Below are 25,232 nucleotides of genomic sequence, written 5' to 3'. Positions count from 1 at the left end.
TCTAAAGCCCGCGCAAGGTGGGCAAAGGGACCCACAAATGTTCCTTTTCATTGAGCTTTGTCATGCCCGAAGTGATGAGGACTTTGGGTTCAAGGCTTTTCTCAAATCAGGCTGGCTAGGCGTCTAGGCAGTGAGGTACTCTGCCACCTCTCTCGGCCCCAAGCTTGGCTTGCACTGGGCAGGTACCAGATCCCCACACTTCCGCCTTCACCACTCCAGATCTAACCCCGTGTGAGCTGCCAGCCAGCCCTGGGGGGTTGGGTGCTCCCAAGAGCTGGGCAATTTTCAGCCCTCTGAGCGTCCCTCCCAAGGTTGCCTCTCCTTCCCGCCCTTCTGAGCTCACCCTGATTCCTCAGGCTTCACGGTTACCAGCCGGGCTAAGAGTAACCTAAAAATGTGCTTCTTGCTAAAGTTTATGATCCCTGTTCCATGTACATGGGCTTAATGATGAGAATTCTTTTTTTTTTTTTTTTTTTAGGGCACAAGATTGGGACTTTGTAGGCGTGACTGAAACGTTAGATTTGGGGGTTGTTTATTTTGGATAGTCAAAAATGGGACCCATCCCATGTCTAACTGACCTTGGTGCTTAAAAGCCCTTCAAAAATTATGGCTCTCTTTACTTCCCCATTACTAAAAAATAACTTGAGTAAAATTGGCCTGTCATCAAATATTCTCATTTGGTTATCAATCATTTTTACCTTCAGAGATGGGGGTTGTAGGAGAATGGCCTTTGACCCACATATGACCATTAGGATTGGTAATTTCTTGGGAAATGACTAATTGTTGTGCTTTAAAATACACTTAGAAGGTAAAAGCAGGAACCACAAAACTCTCTTATGTGTTCACAGTCCATATAACCACCCAATATTTATTTATATTGGATCCCAGATGTGCTTCTCCCCCCCCCCCCCATTCTTTATCTTTCAGGATGTTTTTGGATGAGAGGTAAAGGAGAGGCAGAGGTTGTGTGGGTTTCTTTTTAATCTCAGATTTTGTGGGCACTTTCTGCCATTCCACACCCCTTCCAATACCTATACTTCCATATTTGAAGAAGCCATGGAGGCAAATCAAATACTGACACGTTGACGGATTTACTTGTGTAAGCAATATGGTTGACATATGGCATTGTTATTTATGAATGACAGCATAAATTGTATTACAAAGTCTATTGCAATAATACTGCAGTTTATTGGAAAACTGCTCTCCTGTCACCAGTATTCAGCCTCCCTGGATGTGGTTCATTTGGGAGCCCCAAGGATAACGGTCCTCAAAATAATTAAACACATTCATGTACGCTAATGCCTCCTGTTTGGGGTGTGTTTTTCTTTTGCTTTGTTTTGCAGTAGAAACACCTCCCATCAGGAAAGAGGGGACAAAGTCAGGACAATTAGTTCTCTTCCTTTTGCAAAACCACAACGACTGTCAGATAGAAATGGCGACTTTTTTTTTTTCTTTCTGAGTCCCTAATGACAAATAGACAAACATTTGCATCCCTATCACTAAACTGCCAGGGAGCATATATTTTATATAGAGAGTTTTTATAAGCCCAGTTACAGAACAGTAAATTTTAACTGTAGGAAGAAGTTCTTTTAGCAGACTGGAGAGGGCCTTATCCTATGGTACCTCCCCACCTCCACTCAACCTCCACCTTCTTAAAAAATGGTATTTAAAAGTTACAACATTGGCTGAGATTTTCATGATTTCCCCTTCTTTCACATTGCAGATTCTCTCTCTCTCTCTCTCTCTCTCTCTCTCTCTCTCTCTCTTTACATTACACTTCTCTGAAGCTCTGACAAAGAACTTTTGTTCTAGGTGGGTTTCACAGAGGGGGCTCCCCCACCACACATGTGGTCCTTCATGGGTCAGGGGTCGCCCAGCCCAGGAGTGTCTGAGAGGACTGAATCAAAGGTGCCCTGCAACTTAATATCCTGTTGATGATCTTGTTGAATTTATGAGTCTGTGATACTGAGGATGCTGCTAAAATCCTCTTTTTTTTTGGCCTGGTGTATATAGACAGCTGATTCCACATTTGTTTTTCTCATCTTTACCCCCTTCCCACCCCTTTCCTTAAGAGGAAATTAAAATTTTGAATGGTATGGACACGGAGTATTTATGTTTTCCAATTTAAAGGTCAGTTTTGTTTGCTTGTTTGTTTTTGGCTTCTCCTGGCTGGCAAGATATACCTTTGTGTGTGTGTGTGTGTGTGTGTGTGTGTGTGAGAGTATGTTGTATTGTGTACATACACATTGTTTTTATGTATGTGTGCACACAAAATACTGGTCATGCTACAAAAGAAGTCAGTCAACCGTTCACAGAGGCCCACAAACCACAACGAGGTGCTCAGCGAATGAGTGCCCGGGTGTTTGATGGGATTTGCCGTTTTTGAAGACAAATTCTCTATGGCAGGGGAGAATGGACGCCAGACCCTCCATGGGCCGGCCGTCTGGGACCATCCACATGAAGCAAAGCCCCAACTCTGTCCAGCCCCAGGCACCCACCCCGCGGGGGGTGGGGGGGGGGTGGGAAACGATGAGATCGTCAAAGAACAATTTTGGAGAACTTACAAACGGGGAACATGTTTGCCCGATGGAAACAGTTGTGGATCCCGGGGGTCTGACACAGCCAAGGCGGGCCCTTCCTGAAACCTGTTGAAAAACTGATCACTTACAAGGTACAGAACGGAGCCTAGCCGCTTTTTTCCCTTCCGCCAAGGAACCCAAATCTACTTTTGAGGCAATGACTCTGAAAGCCTTTGCAGTTTTTCCCCCCTTGCTTTCTTGCTCTTCTTTTTCTTCCTTAAAAAAAAAAAAAAAGAATAATAATAATAATAATAAAAGAATAGTGTGTTATGAGGGAAAGGGGCTTTGCGGTTTGTAGAGAAATAAAACACTTCTAAGAGGGTATGGCGACATGACTTTGAACTTGGCTCCGCTCCTCTGTGTCCTGCAGAGAGAGAACTGGAGCCGGGAAAGAATAGTCAGGAGGGCCCAGCCCGCGGGCTCTCCGGCGGGAATTAAGGAGTCTGCCCCACCACCCGGTTGCACGCGGCCCCCGGAATTTACCGAGAGCCAGCGCCCAGCCGCGCCAGCCCGAACCGCAGGCGCTGCAAAAAGGGAATCAAAGCGAAGGTAGAGAATGGGGCAATGAGGAGAGGGACCGAGGAGTGGGGAGGAGGCGAGAAAGTGGGAAAGGAGGAAAACTTGAAGTCTGATGGCTGGAGAAAAGGAGGGAAGGGAGGTTTTCAGATGTCCAGGACTGCAATTCTCATGCCCATACAAAAAAATATTTTATTTTGTAAATATTTTTGGAGTAAGCTTTTCCAATATTCTCCCTCACTCCGACCCCCCATATAAATTGATGAATAAAGTAAACAAGTGTGCAAGGCTGTGCACTGGGCAATTTTTTATTGATTCAATGTAGCAAGGCAGCCTTTTCTCCCTGGAGATTTTCTCTCTCCTCTCTCTCTCTCTCTCTCTTTCTCTCTCTTTCTGTCTCTATCTCTCTCTCTCAATGCCCTTTCTGCTTAGGGGGTTGGTATTTGCGGCCCACGCCCCCAACCCCCAACAGAGAGAGAGGTGTGTGGAAATGAGAAACATTTCCTCCTTTCAGGTAAGGCGAGAATCTCCAGCTTCCAGACAAAATCTCGGGGTTTCAGACAAGAAGACCAAGACTCCTTCTTTCTTGCCACCCTCCAACCGCAATGAGGGGTGGGCAGCGGGATGGCACAGGGCACCTTAAGCAAGGGGCTGCGGCCAGCTCTGACCTGCAGAGACCCGCTTAAGCCAGGAGAGGCTGCCTGTGCCGGCGATAGAAAGCCCGGGTTCGTCCAGCAATAGCGAGCAAGAGTTGTCTTCCCGCGTTTTTGTTGATTCACTTCAACATGAACATTTTAAATGCGTATTGATTATTTTCTCTTACTTGAATTTTATTTCAACTCCCATAGACTTGTAAATAAAAGCAGTTCTCGGAGCCAGCTAGGCGAAGGAAGGCTCTGGCTTCAGGCCTTTCATTCACACCTCTGCAGCCTCCGGGCCCGCGGTAACCCTCTCCCGTTACCTCTGGGAGCACAAGCTTTCCGCAGCGGGATAGGAAATGTCCCCAACGGCCAACCAGGAGCCGGGGTGGGAGGCCGGGAGAGGGGGGCGGTTGTAGCCCCAGAGCTGCGAGGAAGGCCTGGCGCAGCGAAGGGAGCAGCCACCCGGCCCCGCCACCGCCCGAAGGTGCGGAGGCATTCCCCGCTCCAGGAGAAGCAGTGATTAATATCTTCTAGCAGGTTTAAGCCCTACCGGTCTGGAGGTTTCTTCTCTGGAGGCCCTGAGCCTGACCCTCGGTCAAACTCCAGCCAGAGCCTGGCCTGGCCGCGCGCCTCCGCCGGCCCCATACTTCCCACCCCACGGTGGCAGCGGCTGGGGCATCTGGGCATCCACCCCGAGGATAACACTGTCTTTAAACGACTTCCAATCAACCCCCTCCCTCCCGGGGGCCGCTGCCCAGTGTTTACTGCTGTAATCGGAGCGGGACGCGAGCGGCGGGGGGAGCAGAGCGCGCCGAGCTGGGGGAGGGGGCCACAGCCTGGGAGGGGGGTGGTGTCTGGGTGAGTGTCCAGAGACCAGAAGGAACGGGCAAGTCTGGTTTTACCTGGGCCCACCATCCAGCACCTGTGTTTTCAATACCACTGAGTAAGTTTTTTTTAAAAAAAAGGGGGTGGGGGGAGAAGATAGCGTGCCAACCGATCAGGGGACCGGTTCTCGGGACGCTCCCCACCGCGCTCTCCCGACGGGGCCCAGGGCCTGTAGAGTCCCGGCGCGTGGAAACCTCTCGCCCGGCGAACCCGGTTGCTAGCCAAGTTCTCGAGCGACCACGACTGCCCGCTCTCGGTGCCCGTCAGGAGTGGCTCGGGTCCCCGGGGAGTCGGTGGCCTCTGCAGAAGGGCGCGAGTGCAGGGTGCTGTGTCCTCCGAACCCGGCCAAGGGCACAGTGACCCTGCGGCCCAGGCCAGCGCTACGCCGGCCTCCTGGCTCCAGGGAGCGCAGCGGCCAGCCGCGAACATGAGCCGCGGCGCCGGACTCTCAGGCGAGGAGCTGTAGGCTGGCAGGCCGGGCTGGCTGGGAAGATCCGCGGGATCCGCGGCTGCGGGGGCAGCGGGGAGCTTCGGGAGAGCGGGGGAGGAGTGTCGGATCAGCCGCGGGGCGGGGGCACCGGATTGACGGGGCCTCGGCGGCCAATGGCCGCGACGGAAGGGCGGGCGGGGCGGGAGCCGCCGTTAAAGGGGCGGTGTGAACGGGAGTCCCGGCCTGGAGCGGGAGGGAGAGAGGGAGAGAGGGGGAGAGGGAGGGAGGCCGGGGCGGGAGACGTGGGGGCGAGGCGGGGGAGGGGAGAGGAAAAGGAGGAGACAAAAAATTAAAAAAAAAAAAAAAAAAAAAGGCTTGCGGCGGCGTCTGTAGCGCCCACCGAAATAAACAGAGGTGGAGGTGGTGGCGAACGAAGCCCACCGCAGCAGAAAAGGGGGGACCTGATTTGGCCTCTTCGCACTTGCTCGGGTCTCGGACACCGGTCGGTCCTCAGGAGTGCGGCTGCCGGCTCCGGGTCCAGCGCCCCGAACCGACCGGCGAGAGGGAGCGAGCGAGCTAGAGATCACTTTTTTATTGTTGTTATTGTTTTTCAGCCTAGCCTCCCCTCCTCCCCTCCCTCTGCTAGCCTTCTCCCCTCCCACAGCCCCAATCTCTCCTCCTCCCCCTCCTCCTCCTCCCGCACAACTTAAAGAAAGAGGGAGCGGCTCGGCCGCTTCCTTCATCTGGGGGAATTCGTGGCTGCTGCAAGTTTACTACGCGAGGCGCAGCCAATGCCAAGCGCGGAGGACGAGGAGGGCTAAACACCTCGGCCGCGGCTCCGAACAATACCCGCCGCGCACGGGGCGGCGCGAGTAGGGCCGCGGGGGAGGGAGCGGCCGACCGAGCGCGCTGCGGAGCGGGCGCCCGGCCTCCGCCCGCCGCCCTTGTGCCCCCGCCGCGGTCAGGTGGAGCCTCGGACGCGCCGGGCCGGGGCGCGGAGCGCAGAGCTCGCCTCCGTCCCCTCCTCGCCCTCCTGCCTGGCCCGTTGCACAGACGCCGCGCTCGGGCACCGTGGCCCCGCCGCTGCTGTGATTTCATTCTGCCGGCGCCGCTTGGTGCTGCCGGGCCCCTGGTCCGCAGGGCTGGTGAGCGAGTGAGTGTGTGCGTGCGCGCGCGGGTGCGCGCAGGGGTGGGGGCCTCGGCGCTGCGCTCGCCCCCCGTTGGCCCCCCTCTCCGCTGAGCTCCCCACACCTCCCTCCCGCTCCCTCCTCCCGCCCGCCCTCCCCTGCCCTGCCCGCCCGCCCCCGCCGCAGCTCCTTTAATACACTTTGGTTCTCCGCCTGGCTTTGGACTCTTCTCCTCCTCCACCTCCTCCTCCTCCTCCTCCCGCGCCTCCTCCGCCGCCGCCTCCTCCTCCTCTTCCTCTCCGCGCCTTCGCTCCGCGCCCGGCCGCCGGAGGCAGATCCAGGCGGCGGCGGCGGAGGCGGCGGGCGCAGGAGCGCGGCTCCCGGGGCTGAAGCCGCCACCACCACCGCCGCCTGCGCTCGGAGCCGGGCGGCCGCTGGACGCACAGCGCGCGGGGCGGGAGTGGGAGCGGAGGAGGCGCGGGGCTCGCCGGGGCCGGCGGGGCGGGTGGGCGCGCTGGCCATGCTCCTGGACGCGGGGCCGCAGTTCCCGGCCATCGGGGTGGGTAGCTTCGCGCGCCACCATCACCATTCGGCCGCGGCGGCGGCGGCGGCTGCTGCCGAGATGCAGGACCGCGAACTGAGCCTGGCCGCGGCGCAGAACGGCTTCGTGGACTCGGCGGCCGCGCACATGGGCGCCTTCAAGCTCAACCCAGGCGCGCACGAGCTGTCCCCCGGCCAGAGTTCGGCGTTCACGTCGCAGGGCCCCGGCGCGTACCCCGGCTCTGCTGCGGCTGCCGCCGCCGCCGCCGCGCTCGGGCCCCATGCAGCGCACGTCGGCTCCTACTCTGGGCCGCCTTTCAACTCCACCCGGGACTTCCTGTTCCGCAGCCGCGGCTTCGGGGACTCGGCGCCGGGCGGCGGACAGCATGGGCTGTTTGGGCCAGGAGCCGGCGGCCTGCACCATGCGCACTCGGACGCGCAGGGTCACCTCCTCTTCCCTGGCCTCCCGGAGCAGCACGGGCCGCACGGCTCTCAGAATGTGCTCAACGGGCAGATGCGCCTGGGGCTGCCGGGCGAGGTATTCGGGCGCTCGGAGCAGTACCGCCAGGTGGCCAGCCCGCGGACCGACCCCTACTCAGCGGCGCAGCTCCACAACCAGTACGGCCCCATGAATATGAACATGGGTATGAACATGGCAGCGGCCGCGGCCCATCACCACCACCACCACCACCACCCTGGTGCCTTTTTCCGCTACATGCGGCAGCAGTGCATCAAGCAGGAGCTCATCTGCAAGTGGATCGACCCGGAGCAGCTGAGCAACCCCAAGAAGAGCTGCAACAAAACTTTCAGCACCATGCATGAGCTGGTGACCCACGTTTCCGTGGAGCACGTCGGCGGCCCGGAACAGAGCAACCACGTCTGCTTCTGGGAGGAGTGTCCGCGCGAGGGCAAACCCTTCAAGGCCAAATACAAACTGGTCAACCACATCCGCGTGCACACAGGCGAGAAACCCTTCCCCTGCCCCTTCCCGGGCTGCGGCAAGGTCTTCGCGCGCTCCGAGAACCTCAAGATCCACAAAAGGACCCACACAGGTAACTGCGGGCCGGGACAGGGATGGGGCGCGGAGAGGAGAGAGGCTGTGGTTGGTTGGCTGGGGGAAACGCGCCGACCGCCAGCCCCTGCTCTCGGATGGGAGGTGTTTTTGTGTACGGGAGACAGCCAGCGGCTTGTTTTTATTGGAATGAAAGAATAGTATCGGGCTGGGTTTTTCCATGTACGGAAACTGAGTTTTAAGTGATCAGTGTAACATCAAATATATGTTTTGGGTGATGCAGTTGTTTCATTTGCTCAGCCTTGGTTAATAATTTCCGTTCTAGATAGAACGCACAAAATAAAACTGCTCTCCAACTCGGCGCCCGGGAATCGAGCCTAGAAAGGATTTTGCCAGCTTGTCTGGATGTGCTTTTCTGCTCCGGCTGTGTGTCTGTGTTGGGTGGCTTGTGTGTTTTCCCACTTCTTTTACTCCGGGTCCAAACGTCCTTCCCGGGATTGTTTTTCCATTAAATGAGTCTGATGCGAGCCGAAACTGTAGAGCATTTCTTGTTTAAAAAAAAAAAAAGTGTTTTTAAAGCCTATTTAGGGGTAGGTCACGGGGCTTTACGGTGGATTCGCAATAGTTTGTGAAAGTCTCTGATGGGCACCAGAGGGTTTGCGATTCCAAACTTGGACCAACAACTCGGTCAGAGAAAACCCCGGGGCAGCGCGGCCCCGCGGGGCAATCGCGTGAGAAGAGGGAGCTGCAAGAGAACGCGCCTCTCGCCTCATAGATTATTCATCTCTGACCAGGTCCCAGCCAAAATCGTGCCAGACGATTTCCTAAAAGAAAGCCAAATGTTTTAGCAACTTCCCCCGTCAATATTTACTCCAAAGTGGGGATGCGCCAGCGGCCTATTGTTCTCTTCCGGGAAGGGAGGGAGCCGAGGTGCGAGACAAGCTTTTAACAAGGTTTAAAATTTGAGAAATTTATTTGCATGAAATGCTTTCGAGTCCTGTGTCTGAGCGGATGTCTTTAAAAAACAATTTAGGTGCTAATGGAATTTAACGTTAAATGGCCCCCTTTCCAAGAGGAACGATGTTTGAGTTCTCACACCTCTAAATGACTCCAAGCATTTGGAATTCTGGCAACAGGATGCAGGGACCGCCAGAAAATTAAACAGGGAGATTTTGAAAGCCTTTGCTGACGCCCCCACCCCCCACTGCCCAGCCTGTGCCTATGCAATCGCTAGATGTTGTCTTATCTCTAATATTTACCTTTTTTCCCCCCTGCTTATTTTTAAATGACTGGAAGTGAGACTAGAAGAATGGTTAATTTAATTTGCAGAATTTTGGATGAAAAATACTGGCTCAGTTATGATCCACAGTCCCATCCCCAAACAACATAGCAACTCCAAATGTAATTGCCTACTGGCCCCAGAGACAAACCGACAGCAGCCCAGCAGCCTGTGTGATTTTGATAATGCCCTAAATATTTTGTCATAATAACAGCTTCTCCATGGCGAGACCAATTTGTTAGAGGCTGCAAATCCAAGGAGCCCTATAGAAAGGTGGGCAGGATGGGGTGCTACCCCAAATTCATTATAAATCTCAGGAAATGGGTGTTAGTCTGGAAGACAATTAAAATATGACATAAATGAGCAGGACTGTCAGGTGGGAAGGCAGTTAATTTCATCTTCAGCTACAGAGGCGATCCGACCTGGCTAAGGGACCCAGGCCCTTCAGTTCCTCTTTCCTTCTCGCAGCGGCCTTGTTCCCTCCAGAGTGGGTGGGGGCTCCGGGAAGGTCTGGGTGTGGGCAGCAAGCGCCCCTGTTTCTGTCCACAGGGGAGAAGCCGTTCCAGTGTGAGTTCGAGGGCTGCGACCGGCGCTTCGCCAACAGCAGCGACAGGAAGAAGCACATGCACGTCCACACCTCCGATAAGCCCTATCTGTGCAAGATGTGCGACAAGTCCTACACGCACCCCAGCTCGCTGCGGAAACACATGAAGGTACCACCGGGGAGGCCGGGAGGAGTGTGAGGCCGCTGGCCCGCGGCGCCGGCTCCCAACCGGCGCGGACAACCGCTGCCAGCCTGGGAAGGCCAGGGTTCCCCGGGGCCCCGGCGGGCGGGGAGGGCCTTTCTTGGAGGTGCTCTCCCCCGGGAGCCCGGCCCCACAGCAGCTGCACTCACACCCAGTCCCCTTTGGTCTCCCCTCCCGGCTTTTGTCTTGCAGGTCCATGAGTCCTCTCCGCAGGGCTCCGAGTCCTCCCCAGCCGCCAGCTCAGGCTACGAGTCGTCCACGCCCCCGGGGCTGGTGTCCCCCAGCGCCGAGCCCCAGAGCAGCTCTAACCTCTCCCCGGCGGCGGCGGCGGCGGCGGCAGCGGCGGCGGCGGCGGCGGCGGCCGTGTCCGCGGTGCACCGGGGCGGAGGTTCGGGCGGCGGCGGCGCGAGCGGCGGCTCCGGCGGAGGCAGCGGCGGCGGGGGCGGCGGCGGGGCGGGCGGCGGGGGCGGCGGCGGCAGCGGCGGCGGGGGCAGCGGGACAGCCGGGGGCCACAGCGGCCTCTCCTCCAACTTCAATGAATGGTACGTGTGAGAGCCCGGGGCGTCTCTTCCTCTCCCGGTCCCCGCCCTGGCGCAGCCCTCCCGGTGGCGAGCGCTGAGGGCACCCTGTGATGTGTTGTTAAAATTATGAATCTGATTTTTATGATGATGAAAATGATTTTACCAGCAGAAGGATTTTTAAAAGTTTGTTTTTGTTTTTGTTTTTAAATAATCTAGGCATGAAAAGCAAAAATATCCCTTCCGGAGTCTCCGCTGAAAACATAAAATAAGAAATTTTAAAAAAAATAATAAAAAATTAAAAAAACCCATAAAAATCTTGAACCAAACCCCCTTCCCTTCCCCCCATGCCCTCTTTTCCTTCTCACCCACTTCCCAGTCTTCTGACAAACTGTACATAGCGAACTCCTTCCTTCTCCAAGGTGGTTTTAATGGCTTCTTGGTGTATAGAAGTTTGTCCATTCATAACTCTCCGGATTGCGTTCCTCCCTGCCTTTCTTCCCTTCTCTTCCCCAAGTGATGGGCTTTTTCTTTTCTCTTTTTAGTTCACCCGGTTTCTTTTTAAGTAATGTGGAAGAAAATGGTTTATTTTGTATCGTGGTATTGAATATTGTGTTCCTTTTTATGAGGCAACTTGATTGTAAACTTCATGCAACTATAGACTGGAAAAAACCGAGCCGTGCCAAAGTCTCCCTTCTGTTTCTTCAACACATTGATCCACAGCACACACACACCACCACCACCACCAACGCTTGTGAATGTATTTTTCTGTTAGCTGGGTTTACATGTGATGTTTTAGTGCTTTTGCAAGTTCAATTTGTTAGTTCCTGTATGAAAGATTGTGGGGGAAAATAAACGTTGTGCCGTTAGCTTTTCCGTAATAACACCCTTCCTTCTGTAAATACCCGTTACCATATTTATCCATTTGTAATTAAATTATGGTATTAACTTGCTACAGAGGAAACAATATTTATAAAGAATGTTTCTTAACTATAAATATGTACAATTGTGGGCATAAACTGTTTCAGATTTTTTATTTGAAGGTTTTAAGTGGTTTGATCATTTCTTGTGATATGTTTTGAGAGTAATGCATACAGAAATATAATAAAATGTGTTGAAACTGCATGAACATACTTTTTTTTTTTTTCTAGCAGAGTTCTTAAAGAAAAAGGGGAAGGGGGCAGCTGAGGGTTGACATGGGTATGGAACAGCTGCCTAAATGAAGGGGAGGAACCACCTTACCTTCTAGGGAGGAAGGTATATGTATGCATAGGAACCAGGCCAAAATGCCCCTTTGGCAGAAAGTCTCAAAATTATTTTCTATGTCCTTTGTTTGTAGCTGAGAGTGAATTAAATTTTTGGAAGGGCCCTGTGAGGACTGGTGGCTGGAACCTTCAGAGTTTCTAATGGCTCCATTATCTGAGGGAGTGCCTTTCTTTCAGCTATTTGGACTGGATTTAAGAGCACTAAACATTTCCTTATTCTTTGTTTTCCCTCTTCCCTGCCCCCTTTCCTCTCCCTCCCTCTGAAAAGCTGAGGTACAGTTATTTTTAATTGCACATTTAAAACTGAGCTGAGTACTTTGTTTTTGAACTTGGCCCGGTGATTATAGTTTAAGGGCCCTTTTCTACCTAAAGTGTTTTCTTGGAATTTCAGAGAGCTTGCTCAAGAAAGTCTGCTTATCCTCAGAGCTGCTGCACACCAACAAGGAAGATGTTCAAGGGAAGAAAGTGACAGAGTATGCTTTAATTTAGGAGAATAACAAACCCTTGGCTCAAAACAAAAGAGAATCTCTTCAAGAATTCAGTAAAATAGAATAAGATGTAAAGACTAAAATGGTCAGGTGTGAGTGAGGCAGAGCATTGAGGACCAGTTTGTCTATAAGTTTTGCAGCTTTAATCTTCTGTGCAAGAATTTATCAGATTTCAAACTCAGTGCTCTAAGGAATAAGGCAAAAATAATTTTAACAATCAAAGGGTAGGAATGGGGTAGGAATAAGCAGGCATCAAAGGGTAGAAATAATCTTAAAATTATTTTGAAATCCCTGAGCCATGAAAATGTCTCCATTTCTTCCTTACTATGCCCCCACACCCCCCACACCCCCCCAGTACTGAGAAGATTCGGGCTTCAGTCCTCCACACCTACCCAGGATCGCCCAGCATGTTCTGTCGGGGGAGACCCAGGTCTCCGCGGAAACCGCTATTTCTATCCTTCCCTTCCATGGTCGCCTGAGCTGCAGGGCCAGTCAGGCTAGGCCAGAGGGCTGTTTGGAGAGAAGGGCAACTCTGACCTCCTGGAGGCCACCTATTCAATGCGGAGGGAAAGACTCCAGCCTGTGTGTGTGTGTGTGTGTGTGTCCCAGAGGGTGACAGACACCAGGCTAGCCCTCCCCAGCGGACCTACGAACTGCCCAAGCACCAGCTCCTGAAGCAATCAACCCCCTATTAAAGTCAAATTTATAACCCCTAATAATATTAAGGAAAATTATTAAAATAATTGGCATATGTTACTGATCCTTGGGAGATTTCATTGAACACATTATAAGCTGTGAGGAAAAGCCTTTAGTTTTTCAGCCCACCCCCCCCCCCCGGAGGAGGGGACGAAGGAATCAGATGAAATATTTATCATAACTTGGGCAAGAATGAAATGGTATATCATAAATGTTTTAAACTTTTTTTCCTTTTTTGGTGGAAATTATTGGCTTTGGGACACCTCCCCAATCTAAAGAGAAGAGTGGCGTGGAGGTGTGTAACTTTAGTATCAGCTCAAGGCTTGGGGCGTTTCTTCTCATTTGGAGGAAGAAGAGGGACAACGTCAAGAAGAGGCAGACGCTGTCGCCGCCTTGAGTGGGCTGGCTGGCTTTCCACGCTCAATGTCGGAGAGCTACCGCTGGGCCCTTTAGGTCCAGGGGAGCTGATCCTAGTTTTCAGCAGGAAATAAAAATGAGAAGGCGCCTGGCGCGAGGAGGAGGAAGATCGCAGCCTGGGAGCGGTTTCCTGGTCCACGCTGGGGTATGAGGAGCGGACGCGAGCAGCTTTCCCGCAAAATGGCTCCCAGCTCTGCGGCCCCTGAAGCCCACCGCTTTGTCCACACCAGTCACCCAGCCGGTGGTGTGGCCCACTCTCCGCCTTCCCCTAACACGCTTCGAATCCCGGAGACAGGGTGGGGGAGGGGAAGATGGCAAAGTGGTCAAAGGTGTCAGCATTGCTCATGCTAGAAAGCGCGAGGGAAGCTGGCGGCCCAAGATTCTGCGCCGCAACCGGGCGCCTGGGCCTGGGGGTGGGGGTTGCGTGCGTCTCTCCCACTGTTGCGCAAATAGAGCTGCATTCTAACCTGCCCTCGCGTGGACTCCGGAACTACAGAACTGGAGCCCACCTTCGCTTCCTTCAGGGAATCAGGGAACCAGAGGCGCAGCTCTGGTTCCCTGCTCGCGGGGAGGCTCGACTGCCTCCGCCTGAGGACGGTTTCTGCCGGTCACTGCCATCAACTTGAACTTCAGAGCGCCTTTGCTCTCGGCTCCATCCACCACCAAATAACTTCCCTCACGCGGGAGTCGCTTTATCCGGAGGCAGCTGGAGCCCCCTCGGGAGGCCCATCATTATTATTATTAATTATCGTGATCCTCACTGCATTATTAATGACCACAATGATAACTGGCATCGGTATCAGCTTCTCCCTGTTCAATGAAGTCCCCCAAGTGTCAGGCGGGGAGGAGGTCACTCTTGGAACAGAGGCCGGGTTGATTCTGTTCTGGGCGCAAGAGGAGGCTATACTAAGGCCGAGGCCCGGCTGGACGACGCGAGTAGAGGAAGCAGGTCCCAGGCCCAGCACACCCGGTCCCCGCGGTCCTGGCCCCTTTCCTTTCTGCTGGCACCTTCTCTTTTCCTCCTCCTCCCCACCCCCTGCCTCCTTTGTCTCTCTCTCTCTCTTTTTTTTCAGACGGATGTTTTCAGTATCAAGTGGTGTATTTTCCGCACAAAACAGTGAAATCTAGGGCAGATCACAGGCTGGACCGGAGTTTCGGGGTTCCCTGTACACCGCGCTGTTCTTTCTCATTCCAGGGATGGCTGGGAAGGCCTGGGTTTTCCAAGTGATCGGTCGCCGTCCGGGTAGGCAGGACTGACTGGGGGAGGTGTGTTCTAGTAGGATACGCGGGGGCCACCAAATACTCGAGCCTGGGATCCTACCCTCCCCTATATCACGCCCCCGAAATCACCCAAAGGGCGCGCTAGGCCTGTGTCCAAGAGCTAAGAAAGAGCTCAAAATAATATCCCACCAAGACTTGGTTGAACCCTTGAATGCATTTTTACTTAAGCGGACACGTGCCCCGGAAAGCGACCCTCGGGATCCAAAATATACGTTCAATAAATACTGGAGGTTTGATTGATTATATAGTCTGATAACCCCTCTGGTTCCGCAGAAACTTGGAGCTGCTGGGCCCACTGCTACCCCCAGCAGACCACAATGAACGGTTTCTATCTTTAACTGGCAGCTTAGAACAGGACTGGAGCCGTGTCGCCCTCCTTGCTAAACCCCCTCCCCAACCCTCAACAGATTGTTGCAAGGGTTCTATTTTAGGGAAGAACCTAGATCCAGAAGGGATCGAGTGATCGGGCATAAACCCTCGGGTCTTCCCGCTGGGCTCCTGAGAAAGAAAAGGCAGCCTTGGCAGTTTGAACAGGGTGTTACGAACGAGAACTTCTGTAAACCATAACCAGGGCAGCCGGAGGGTTCGAGTTCACGGTCAAGGCTGTGGGCGACTGGGGCCGCAGTGTCCACGCCCGGCTCCGCCCCTGCTCTGCGGCGGCCCAGATTGCGGGCAGGGCGCGCGGAGCTAGGGTCCTCCCACTCCCGCCCCGCCCCTCAGGCCCAGTCCGAGAACTGTCCGTGCTGGGGCCACCTCGTTGCCCTTGCACGTTTCCCTTTTGTTTTCAGGGCTCGACGAGCTTTTGAAGAGGTGACACTTCGCTTCGTCTGCAGACCTGCAACGTGCCCTTGTCCCGAATCGAATCCCGCATCCTGCCTCCCAGTCATTCGGGATAAGGCTCTGCGCAGCCACCAGGCCAGAGCTGAGGGCGCCGCATTCACTAGCATGCGCGCACACAGACCCCCCACAGACGCACACATTCTCTCTCACAATCTCTCCACACCTTAACACACACACGCACACACACACGCACTCACATATGCTTGCCTCCTTCGGCATCCCCCTAGGCACCCGCTCACGTGCGTGGGATGGACCTGAGTCGCCAAGATTGGGGACGTGTGGACAGAAGACCCAGCAGGAGATGCTTCCCTCACCCGTCCATTTTTTCCCAGATCCCCCCACCCCTATAGCCTCCCTCCAAAAGGGCCATGCCTGCCCAGAACTCTCTATCCAACTTGGTTTTTTGAGAGTCCGCTGTCTGGGCCTTATTTCCCAGGCTCGCACCTCGAGCCACCAGCCGGAGACAGTTTGGGTGGGGGATCCCCGCACACAGTGCGGATCGCTCAGCCCCATTTCCCTGGTAATGTGATAGGCCAGACTGTCCGGCAACCCCGAGAACCCACCGCCTCCCGGTGTGCTTTGGGAGGTTGCTCCCTTACCTCTCAGTTAAACCAGGAGGGAGGGAGTTTTCTAAACCCTCGCTCCCCTCCTCCAACCCCTGCCCTTAGCCTCTTTTCCTAACCTCCCGAAGCCAGTATTTTTTTTGTCCCTGAGGCCAAACCTGGTGGCCTGGGGGACCAGAACAGGGCGCGACACCGCCAGAGAGGTTGGGGGTAGAAGTAATAATGTTAATAACGTCAAAGATAAGCATCCTAGTTAACGCTCTCGGACTGGGTAGCTCCCTAGAGACTGGGGGAGGCCTGGGGCGGCTACAGACCGCTCGGGGCTGGGAGTGGGCCTGGGTTCTTCTATGGGGGAGGGTGCGGAGGGTGTTCTTATGTTGTCCCCCCTCCCCCAAGTAAATCTCGGGTCTGGAGCCAGGCCGAGCCAGCGACCGCCTGGCCAGTAGCCGCGCTGGGCCTCTGGCTGCAGACGCGCGCGGTTCCTTCTTTTTCTTTCTCCTGGGTCACCCGACACACAGTAGTTGGTGTGGCGGAGTATGGTTTCTCGAAACTTCGGAGTTGGTTGGGTCTGTTTGCCCGTTGCCCCCACCCCCATCCCCCTAACCCAAGACTGTTCCCCCTCCCTCTCCCTGCCGGCAGATGAATGGTGGCTTTAATGATCCTGGGCACGGCGTTGGGCCGCCGGTTCTGAAGATGCTCTGACCTGTAGGGAGGGCGCGAGAGGTCAGGCGCACGCAGGGCCAGGCTTGGGCTCCTCCCAGGCCCACGCTGCTCCGATATTGATCTTGGGAGAAAGATAAACAGAAAAGCTGGACCTTCGGTCATGAATACTAATGAGCCAGGGTAGGAGTTTTGATTGCTATGGACTTCCTTTTTCCAGTTAATCTTTATTGCAGACTTCGGAATCAGTCTTTTTGAGCTTCGTTTTTGTCTCCTTCTCTCTCCGCCCTCCTTCTTATATTTTCATTTGAAATGCCCAGGCGAAAGAGACCTGTGTCAACTTGACTTTATCCCTTTCGCAGTGCCCGTGTGAGCACGAGAGCCCACAGCCCGCGTTCCCAGCAGGGCGCTTCTTCTGCTCACTAATTCTGGAAATGTAGGGGATCCTATAAAATAAATTGTTTCAATGTGGCTTTGGCGAGTCTGCTTCTTGACTTCCTCACCCTTATTGTTTCAAAGACTTCGTTTGTCCTTGGCCTTTAAACTTCCTCTTGACAATTGCATCTTTTCTCCAGGCACTGAGATCCTTTCTACTCCAGACGGGTGTATTCCATCCCCAAACGTTCCCGTTTCTCAAGTCTCCAGGATTTGACACTGGCTTTGCCAACCGCGGTGTCTAAGTGTTTCAATCTAGTAGCGAATTCTTAGGCAAGCTAATTCGTCAGTTTACATAATTGCAGTGTTTTCTTTGGTACCTGTAAGCAATCGTGAAATCTGAGACAGGAACCTAAGGGAATTTCCAGAAACATTTCTGTCTCCATTCTTAATATGCATTTGATAAGTTAGTTTTACTGTTTTTCTTAAAATAAACCCATTCTTGAATTGAAATTTATCTTGAAAATATATAAATCGACTGTAAATCCCATAAAGCAGTTTCGGCTGTGCGATCAGGAGAGAGAGAGAGAGGAAAAAAAAAATGCAAGCCCATTTCTGCAACAGACTATGAAACTCAAGGCAAAATCAAACCAAACAAAAACAAAAACCAGCTGTATTAGAATAATCTCCAGTATTATTTTGATCTTCAAAGTTTGGGACAAAATAAACCCGCATTTCACATCCTTGTCAATAGGTCCCAGCACTGAAGTCTCCTGAGGATTCTGTTCCACTTACACTTTTCAGTCCAAAGTTTTTTTCTTCACACAATGATTTATTATGTAGGTAATTTTCGGGGATACAGTTTACAGCTTGAATTATTAGACTGAACACCTCTGGCTGACACCACTGTGCCTTTTTTTTTCAGCCTGCAGCTGTGAGTCACAACCCCATTTTCATACCCAACCGCTGCACATTCCTCCACAATGTATATTTCCTTCTCGCAAAGATCAAACATGCTTTGGTCAAAGTGTTTATTTTAAAATACAGGAAAATTAAAACTAAACACAGCTCTACTGAAAAATCCCCCAATGTATCATATTTTTCCTCCTCCTGCGCCCACAAAAAAAGTAACAAGTTGTAGCACTTTCTGGAATAAAATTTCAAATCGAAGGGGAGCACAGGCACATACAGACTCGATTTTCATTTTATTATTGAAACACATCAGGAAATCTCCCACTTCTCTTCATATTTGAATCCTGTTTGGATGTCTTTAGTTTTTACCACACAAAATCACAAGCAGCAGCAGCAACAACAATAGCAACGTATCTTTAAGACGTTGACAGGCATCTATTTTATTCACCAACTTATACACTCATCATTTCTAGTTCATTTTTCCATCTTAGTATTTTTTTTTAACTGTATCATCCACAAGATAACTTAAGGGGGAGAAGGATATTCTGAAGTATTTGCCAACAGGAAGGGGGGGGGGGAGTAACTCAGAAACAACTTAATATTTCCCAAGCATCTGGGTAGGTTTTTGGTATGTACATGTGTTTCCTTTTCCCTTTCAAATTAAGGTGAAAAATTATAAGGTAAAATCACTTTTTTTTTCCAGCACCTAAATCATGTGAAGTGGATTTGAACTGCAGACTTTGATGGACAAGTTGTCCTTCTGTAGCCTACTATCCACTGCTTTTTTCAAGCTTCTCTTGATTCCCATATGACAGGCATAGAGACCTCAGCCACTCCTATCCTGGGCAGTTTACTCAGCTTTTCAAGCCACACAGTTCTTTAACGGGGCAGAAACTGGTAGGCTGTTTTTAATCAAGTTTGGAAGCGGAATCTTTTCCCTCTGATGACTGTGCCCAGGGGTGGATCCGGCTGAATGTCTGGCGCTGCGGGCTGCAGGCTCGCCACCCCTTTTTCAGACACAACACCAGAGAGGGGTATTGAAATAATTGTGTGTGGCAGAAATGTTAAAAAAAAAAAAAACCCTCTTACTTCCCATACTTCTGAACTAAAAGGCAAAAGAAGTCAAAAGGAAATCTGAAATAATATTCACTTACCTGCCTAAGGCAGACCAAGAAACTGGAAAACGACTTGATGCTTTGAAAATGTACTCTACAGAATCTTTCAAATTAAATGCTGCTTAAGATCAACGGCAGTAAAAAAAAAAAGTTTAATGATTTGATTGGTTACAACCTTCCTAGATATTACTGATAAATGAATCGGGCTAGAAGTTTCTTTCTAGAAAGAATTTGGAGGGCATATAGAAAATAAGCCGTATGTGATCCTCTTTCCTGTTCTTTAAGGGGAGATAAATTATAGTACATACTATTTGGATTTTTAAAAATTTCAAATAAATAAATAAAAATATCTAGCCCTCAAATACTATTGAGCATTGTTTGCATGAGTGAAGAATCAAGGATTTTCAAGATGAAGAACAAAACAAGGAATCAGATTACAATCTTCCTCTAAATACATTTCTTCCTCTGCTGGGTTTTCAAATGATCTCTGTGGTGACTGTTTATCTGAACAATCCATTCAAATTAAAATGAATTGAATATTTTCCCCTGATAGTTTAACTTCTGACACACAAAGCATTTCTAAAAGTTCTAAATAAAATCAAAGGCTTTTCATAAAGCCTTAGTAACAACATTACTTGTCATGGCTAAATCAATTTATTGTGAACTTCCTTTCATCTTTGGTAGATTATCTGATACATCAAAAATATCTCACCTTGAAAATATCAACTTTTCTGTTAATGGTATGAGAGGTTATTTTCATGATATGCAGTTTGTGATTTTTGATTCATTTTTTTTTTAATCCAAGAGAATTAATCCAAAAACTGATTTGGACTAGGGAAGAGAAATCTTAAACTATAAATCAAACATATCTCAACTACCTCCCAGTACATGCATATACACACCCTTCTTGTGAAAAGAAAATGTTTTAGCTAAAGAAAGCAGTCATATCAGCCATCTGACTTCAAATGCCTTCTAGAGAAGTCTATCACGGTTATTTTACATTATGGGAAAACTGTCACCTAAAGTTTCAGGGTGACATTTTTCTAAATCTTCACATGATAATTTATTAATTCAGAAAAGTAAAAAACAATTGATTTTATCTGGCAAAATATTGCTTCATCTATCTGTTAACATAGATATCTCTCATAGGGTGCTATTGTAATTTATGTAAGTTCTCTCTTTTTTTGACAACTGAGTTCACTTGTAGTCTACTATTCTCTTGTGTCCCCAACATTTTTGCAGTCGAAAGTTGAATGCTGGGCACCCTGAGGTTGGCAATCAAACCAATTGCTTTTTGTGGAAGCAAAAGGTGTCTCCCTCTGACATGCTACTTTAGGTGTATTTTCTTTGAAGCTCATCTCAGAATTCAATTGGCTTCATCATTTGCTACTGTTTTTCTAAGGTTTGTGGTCCAAGTGGCAGCCCTCTCTGAAACATACTGTAGGTTCTGTCTCATAGTGGCGAAGTCGCCCATTTCTTTGCTTCAAATTTCGTTTTGTGTTTAAAATACAATAACGTCAGTTTAAAAATCATTTTTAAGAGAGCACTTTCAAGAAGCACTTCCTCTCCTACTGCCAGACATCGCTGCTCCCCAACCTCTTGGCTGGAACCCTTGCTTTCGATTTGTTTGTTTCACGCATTTCCCTAAAGAACCCAGCTCTTTGCGCTATTTAATTCTGCTTCAAAAATGCATCGCTTGTGCCTTGAATCTCTGTCTGAAACAAATTACCATCGAAAGTGTATCAGATTCGTTCCAAGTATGGATTTTGAAGCAATATTCCCATGTTAGAATATTTCTAAATTTGAAGAATATTTTAAAAATTGTTTTTGTTATGAGTCCACATTTTTGCAATGTATTTTCAATTGAAGAAGGGTTGCCTGTATTTCTCATGATAAACAAAAAGTAACGATTACTTTCTGCTTAGACCTTTCTTTATTATTATTTTTAGCCCGTGTATCATTACCTAACTGGTATGTGTTATTCTGTCCAGCTCTTGATGATCTAGTTGAATTCTAGACATTGTGCCAAGAAGTGTATTTGAAGCAGATAAGTACGTATAATACAAATGCGTTTTGTTAGACCTGATGGATGCTATTTTTCTTTTAATAGGTTTGTAGCAAACTAACACAATAACACAATGTATTCCTTTTCAAGGTACATTGTTGAAACAGGTCTATTAAGAGCGCGTTGAGCTATTTCTCGCTTCTATTGAACAGTCTGTTGCTCAAACACAACAGCCAACAAACGCCAGCTGCCTCAACAAAAGTAGAAACCTAACCCTTTTATGTAATGTTTTAACAGAAAGGGTAGCTCTGTTTAATTAAAAACATTGATGATTCAGTGAAACAATGGAAACTCAAGTTCAAGTGGTGCTCTATTGATTTAAGATGATTTTTACTAGCAATGGGTATAATTCATTTTTTCCCCCTGGCTTTCTCTTCTGTAAAGGGGTTCCTTCTTGTGGCATTATTTGGGTGAATAGGAAAAGACAGAGATGGCTATTGCCTTAGAAACCTGATTAACGCACGCCGCTTTGAGGGTAAGGTGTTTAATTTATAAGTGCACCCCATATTTTTTGTCAGTTTATTCGCGGTGGGGAAGCTTTGAAAGTAGCTCTTCTCAGCAGGTTAAAAAGTGAAGTCTGCGTCCTGGCATTTAAATGTCTTTGTTATTGTGTCAAGCAAGTTGTTGAAAACCGCATGCCCGGAATACTAAGGTTGGGTAGCTAGATGAGGCAAGTTGTGTGTGTGTGTGTGTGTGTGTGTGTGTGTGTACGCGCGCCCCTGGGCGCAGGGCTGTGTGTGCTAGGACAATTATTTTCATCAGCTGCTTGCCTGCCCGCGCCCGACCGCTTCTCTTTGCAGAACCGACGGCCTCCAGGCTTTCAACTCTGAAAGCGAAGCAGGAGGAATTCCTCCATGGAGACTCCCTCCTTGGGAGCGTCGAACTCTCTCGGCCCTGCGGAGCGGGCCTCGGTCATGGGTACCCGGGTCGCCCCCACCCCCCACTCCGTCCCCCGGCAGGGGAGCGAGCACTCGAAGGCCGCGAGGATCCAGGTTTCGCCCTCCAGAGACCTCCGTGAGGACAGCCCGGGAGGGGCGCCCGGAGCTCTGGGCGCCGGCTTCGGGGTCAAGGTGGGCGGAGGCAGGTGCTTCCCTCCGCCCGGAAGCCGGCGCCGCGGCGGCCGTGCTCGGCGGCCGCATTTCGCACTCCTCCCTCCCAGGCCGGCCCCGGAGACCGGTCTCCACTATTCCCGGACTCCCCGAGTGCGAGAAATTTGAGAACGCAGCTCCCGTCGATCTCCCTCCCGCAAACCAACGGGCACGAGGGCCCGAAGCCCGCAAAGCCGGCCTACAGGCCGCTCCTCGGGCCTCTGCGCGGGGCCCTTCCCTGTAGGACGCCCAGTCCGCCGCCTAGAGAGGGGGGCGGGGTGGGCCACGGGCAGTGGCCTTCTGGATCCTTTCCAGCGGCCAAACGAGTCCCCGGGGTAAGGCCGGCGACAGAGCGCCTCGGACATCATTTGCTTTACACGGCTGCCACCCCGGTCCGGCGGCGGCGGCGGCCTTGGAGCCGCTTCCTCCAGGCCAGGCCAGGCCGCGACAGGCCGCGACGGGCCTTGGTGCCGCACTTCCGCCCGCTCCCGGCGTGCCGCTCGCCTGGGGGTCAAAGGGCCCCGGGCCCCTTCCGGGGTTCTGCCTCGGCCGCGTGCCGACCGCCACTCGCACCCTGAAAGGTAGAGGACAGGCATGGCGATGAGGCCTCGAGGCCGCAGGTGGCAGCCCGTCAGGCCCACGTTCCCAGATGCAACCCGGGGGAAAATGTAGCCCGGGAGGGAACGAGAGGGAACCGTCCACATGGGCCCCGCAGGCCTAGAGTGAATTATTTAAGCCGTTCCCGGTGTTTAAAGAGGTTTTTCAGTTTTTAAAGAATGTTGTAAAAAAATATCAGCCCTTGTTAACTCCCTCATTATATGCTTTTTTCTCTTCAGCCGAACAAGCCATATTTCCTGAAACTGAAGAGCTATGTAAGTGTTTAAACATGTGTCAAGTGTCTTATAAATAATACAAATTCATAAAGAAGAGGAGGAAATTTAACGGATACCTGAAGTACTTGGCGTAGCTACGTTTCACTCTCGGGTTATTTTTGGCTGTGAAATCGTAGTAAGGAGACTACTCAGGGATTATGTGGCACCTTACGGAGTCCTTCCCTTTTCTTCGCCTGCTCACTCTAAGTCTGTACTGTTCTCATCTAGAAATGCCTTTGTCCAGTCCATGGAAGAAGTTCAAGTGGTCTGCTGAGTCTGTATAATATAGAGGTCATACTTAACTCAGAATTTGGGAGTGACCCTTCCTGTCTTTTCCTCTTTGCCACCCCCCCCCCCAAGCCAAAGTGTCTGCCACTATGACATTGCTATGACATCCTGCACCCACCTTGTTAGAATGAAGGTTAGTGCTGCTTCTGGAAAAAAAAAAAAGAGAGAGAGAGAGAGAGACAGTGGGAGAAATGAGGTCTGGGCTTTAATTTGGGATCTGGGCTAGCAAATCATTTCAGTTTTTGTATTCATTGTCTTACCTAGAAAAGCTGAAAAGAAGATGCTGCCCTAACGTGGTCTGAGGTCCTCTGAGAAGCGTAAGTACAAAATGTTATTTTACAGTAAAATGACATGTGTTATTGTTTTGAAATTAGATTGAACTTTAGGGTTACCTCCACACTTCAGTTCCTTGGATGATATTTTTCATATTGATTGCCATTTTGGGAAAGATTTCTGTGGGTATTCTATTTCTAGCTGTTTTTAAAATGTCTAAATGCACGTCAGGCATCTCTTGTGTGTACCTTTTCGCTGCTGCTTCTGGGTATAGCTGGTGAGGAATGTAATGGTAATATGGAGTTGCTAGAGCTCTGCAGTGTTCGTTATTGATTATCTGTGACATATGTTGTCACAGCCTTCCTAAATGGTCTGCAATGTACTTTGTCAATTGCTTTAATGTAAAGAGGCCTTTTCATTTTTATTTATAGCCCTCTCTCTCCTTAGAGCTTAGATTTGAATCTAAGGTGGTCTGAGCTAGGAATAATGCCTAATTTCAGGAACTATGAGACACTCAAAATTACTCCTCTCCTCTAAGCGCCAAGACTTTGTTTCAAGATCAAGCTACCTAATCTTTTCTTTGCTTAAGATAATAAGTTTACTCTCAGGAGGTTTCTTAGTGTCTCATGTAAATAGATTTCAGGTAGTTGTCTTCTTGTTCTTGCAGAATTGCTCAGACATGTATGAACCTCAGTGATGAAAACAGACTGTATAGTTGGGGTTATTCCTCCTCCTAACAAATTCATTCGGAGTCAGATCTATATACACACTGATAAATTCCCAGGTTGGCAGATGAAAACTTTGCTGAGCTTAACAAATACCTTTTTGATGTTTAAACAGTCCCTAATAAGAATGCCAACCATCTGTTGAAAGCCAAACAATAAATGGTGAACAGAGTAGTCAATGCATAGATGATTTACTCATTTGTTATTTGTTCTTAAACATTAGCCAGTTGTCAACAAATTGATATCCAGGCACTCTGAGCCTGAGATAGGACATTTTGATCTTTTTCTTTATGTGCCACTCCCCATTCCATGAGAGAACATGGTGCTTCTTTATAAGAAAAGGTGTACAGCATTTACTACTTTTATCAGTAAATTTACTATAGTTATCAGGTAGTTTGTTCCTTAATGGTGGAGTTAAGGCAATTACATAAAATGCCTAAATAATACAAAGTAAATAAGGCTAGAGTACAGGGAATGACTAAATAATACAAAGTGTAATGAGTACCTTGAAAGGCATGTTTATAAATTTTTATAGAGTGTTCAGAGATGGATAAAATAATATCAGAAATTGTAGAAGATTATATACAGAGAACAATATTTAGGCTAGCAGCATTCTTATCAACATCAACAAGGGATGTCTGAAGACAAAGGACTACTATTTCAAAAGGGCTGAAAGTAACTATAAACCAGAATGCCATACCCAGCTAAGTCGTTATTTAAAAGTGAGGGCTAAATAAATATGTCTTCAGACCAAAAAAAGTGGGAATTTACCACTCACTTTTGATAATGACTGTAAGAGGTTATAGTAGGAACAGAGGGGAAAAGTCTGTTAAATCTGGAAGGGGAGAGTGGACTGCAAGAGGAAATGGTGTATAAAGAAGTTGTTCACTGACGTGGGAAACTGAAAGAGGTATTGCTTATATAAAATAATATGATTAGTTTAGGGTGTTTAAAACCATGATGGGAACACAACTTTCCCAAACTGAGAGAATCTGGTATGCCAGTTCATGATATAAACTCTTAGCAAACTAAGGAA

At 50.1% G+C, this 25,232-nt stretch overlaps 1 protein-coding gene across 2 annotated transcripts; it reads left to right on the top strand.

Annotated features, from left to right (window-relative positions):
• The first annotated feature begins 6,359 nt into the window (after positions 1 to 6,359).
• Positions 6,360 to 11,398, top strand: ZIC2 (Zic family member 2). 2 transcript variants are annotated; one of them, XM_058743826.1, is made up of 3 exons: positions 6,360 to 7,770; positions 9,559 to 9,722; positions 9,911 to 10,065. In XM_058743826.1, exons 1-3 carry the CDS (start codon positions 6,699 to 6,701, stop codon positions 9,953 to 9,955), a joined length of 1,281 nt encoding a protein of 426 aa, XP_058599809.1. In that variant the 5' UTR covers positions 6,360 to 6,698; the 3' UTR covers positions 9,956 to 10,065. The 2 variants fall into 2 exon arrangements, with proteins under 2 accessions (XP_058599809.1, XP_058599800.1); XM_058743817.1 differs by having other exon boundaries at positions 6,361 to 7,770; positions 9,948 to 11,398.
• The last annotated feature ends 13,834 nt before the right edge of the window (positions 11,399 to 25,232 follow it).

The sequence above is a fragment of the Neofelis nebulosa genome, chromosome 1, assembly GCF_028018385.1.
Source record: "Neofelis nebulosa isolate mNeoNeb1 chromosome 1, mNeoNeb1.pri, whole genome shotgun sequence".
Taxonomy (NCBI): domain Eukaryota; kingdom Metazoa; phylum Chordata; class Mammalia; order Carnivora; family Felidae; genus Neofelis; species Neofelis nebulosa.
Note: the sequence above shows the minus strand (reverse complement) of the source record. Positions and strands in the feature narration are given on the sequence as shown.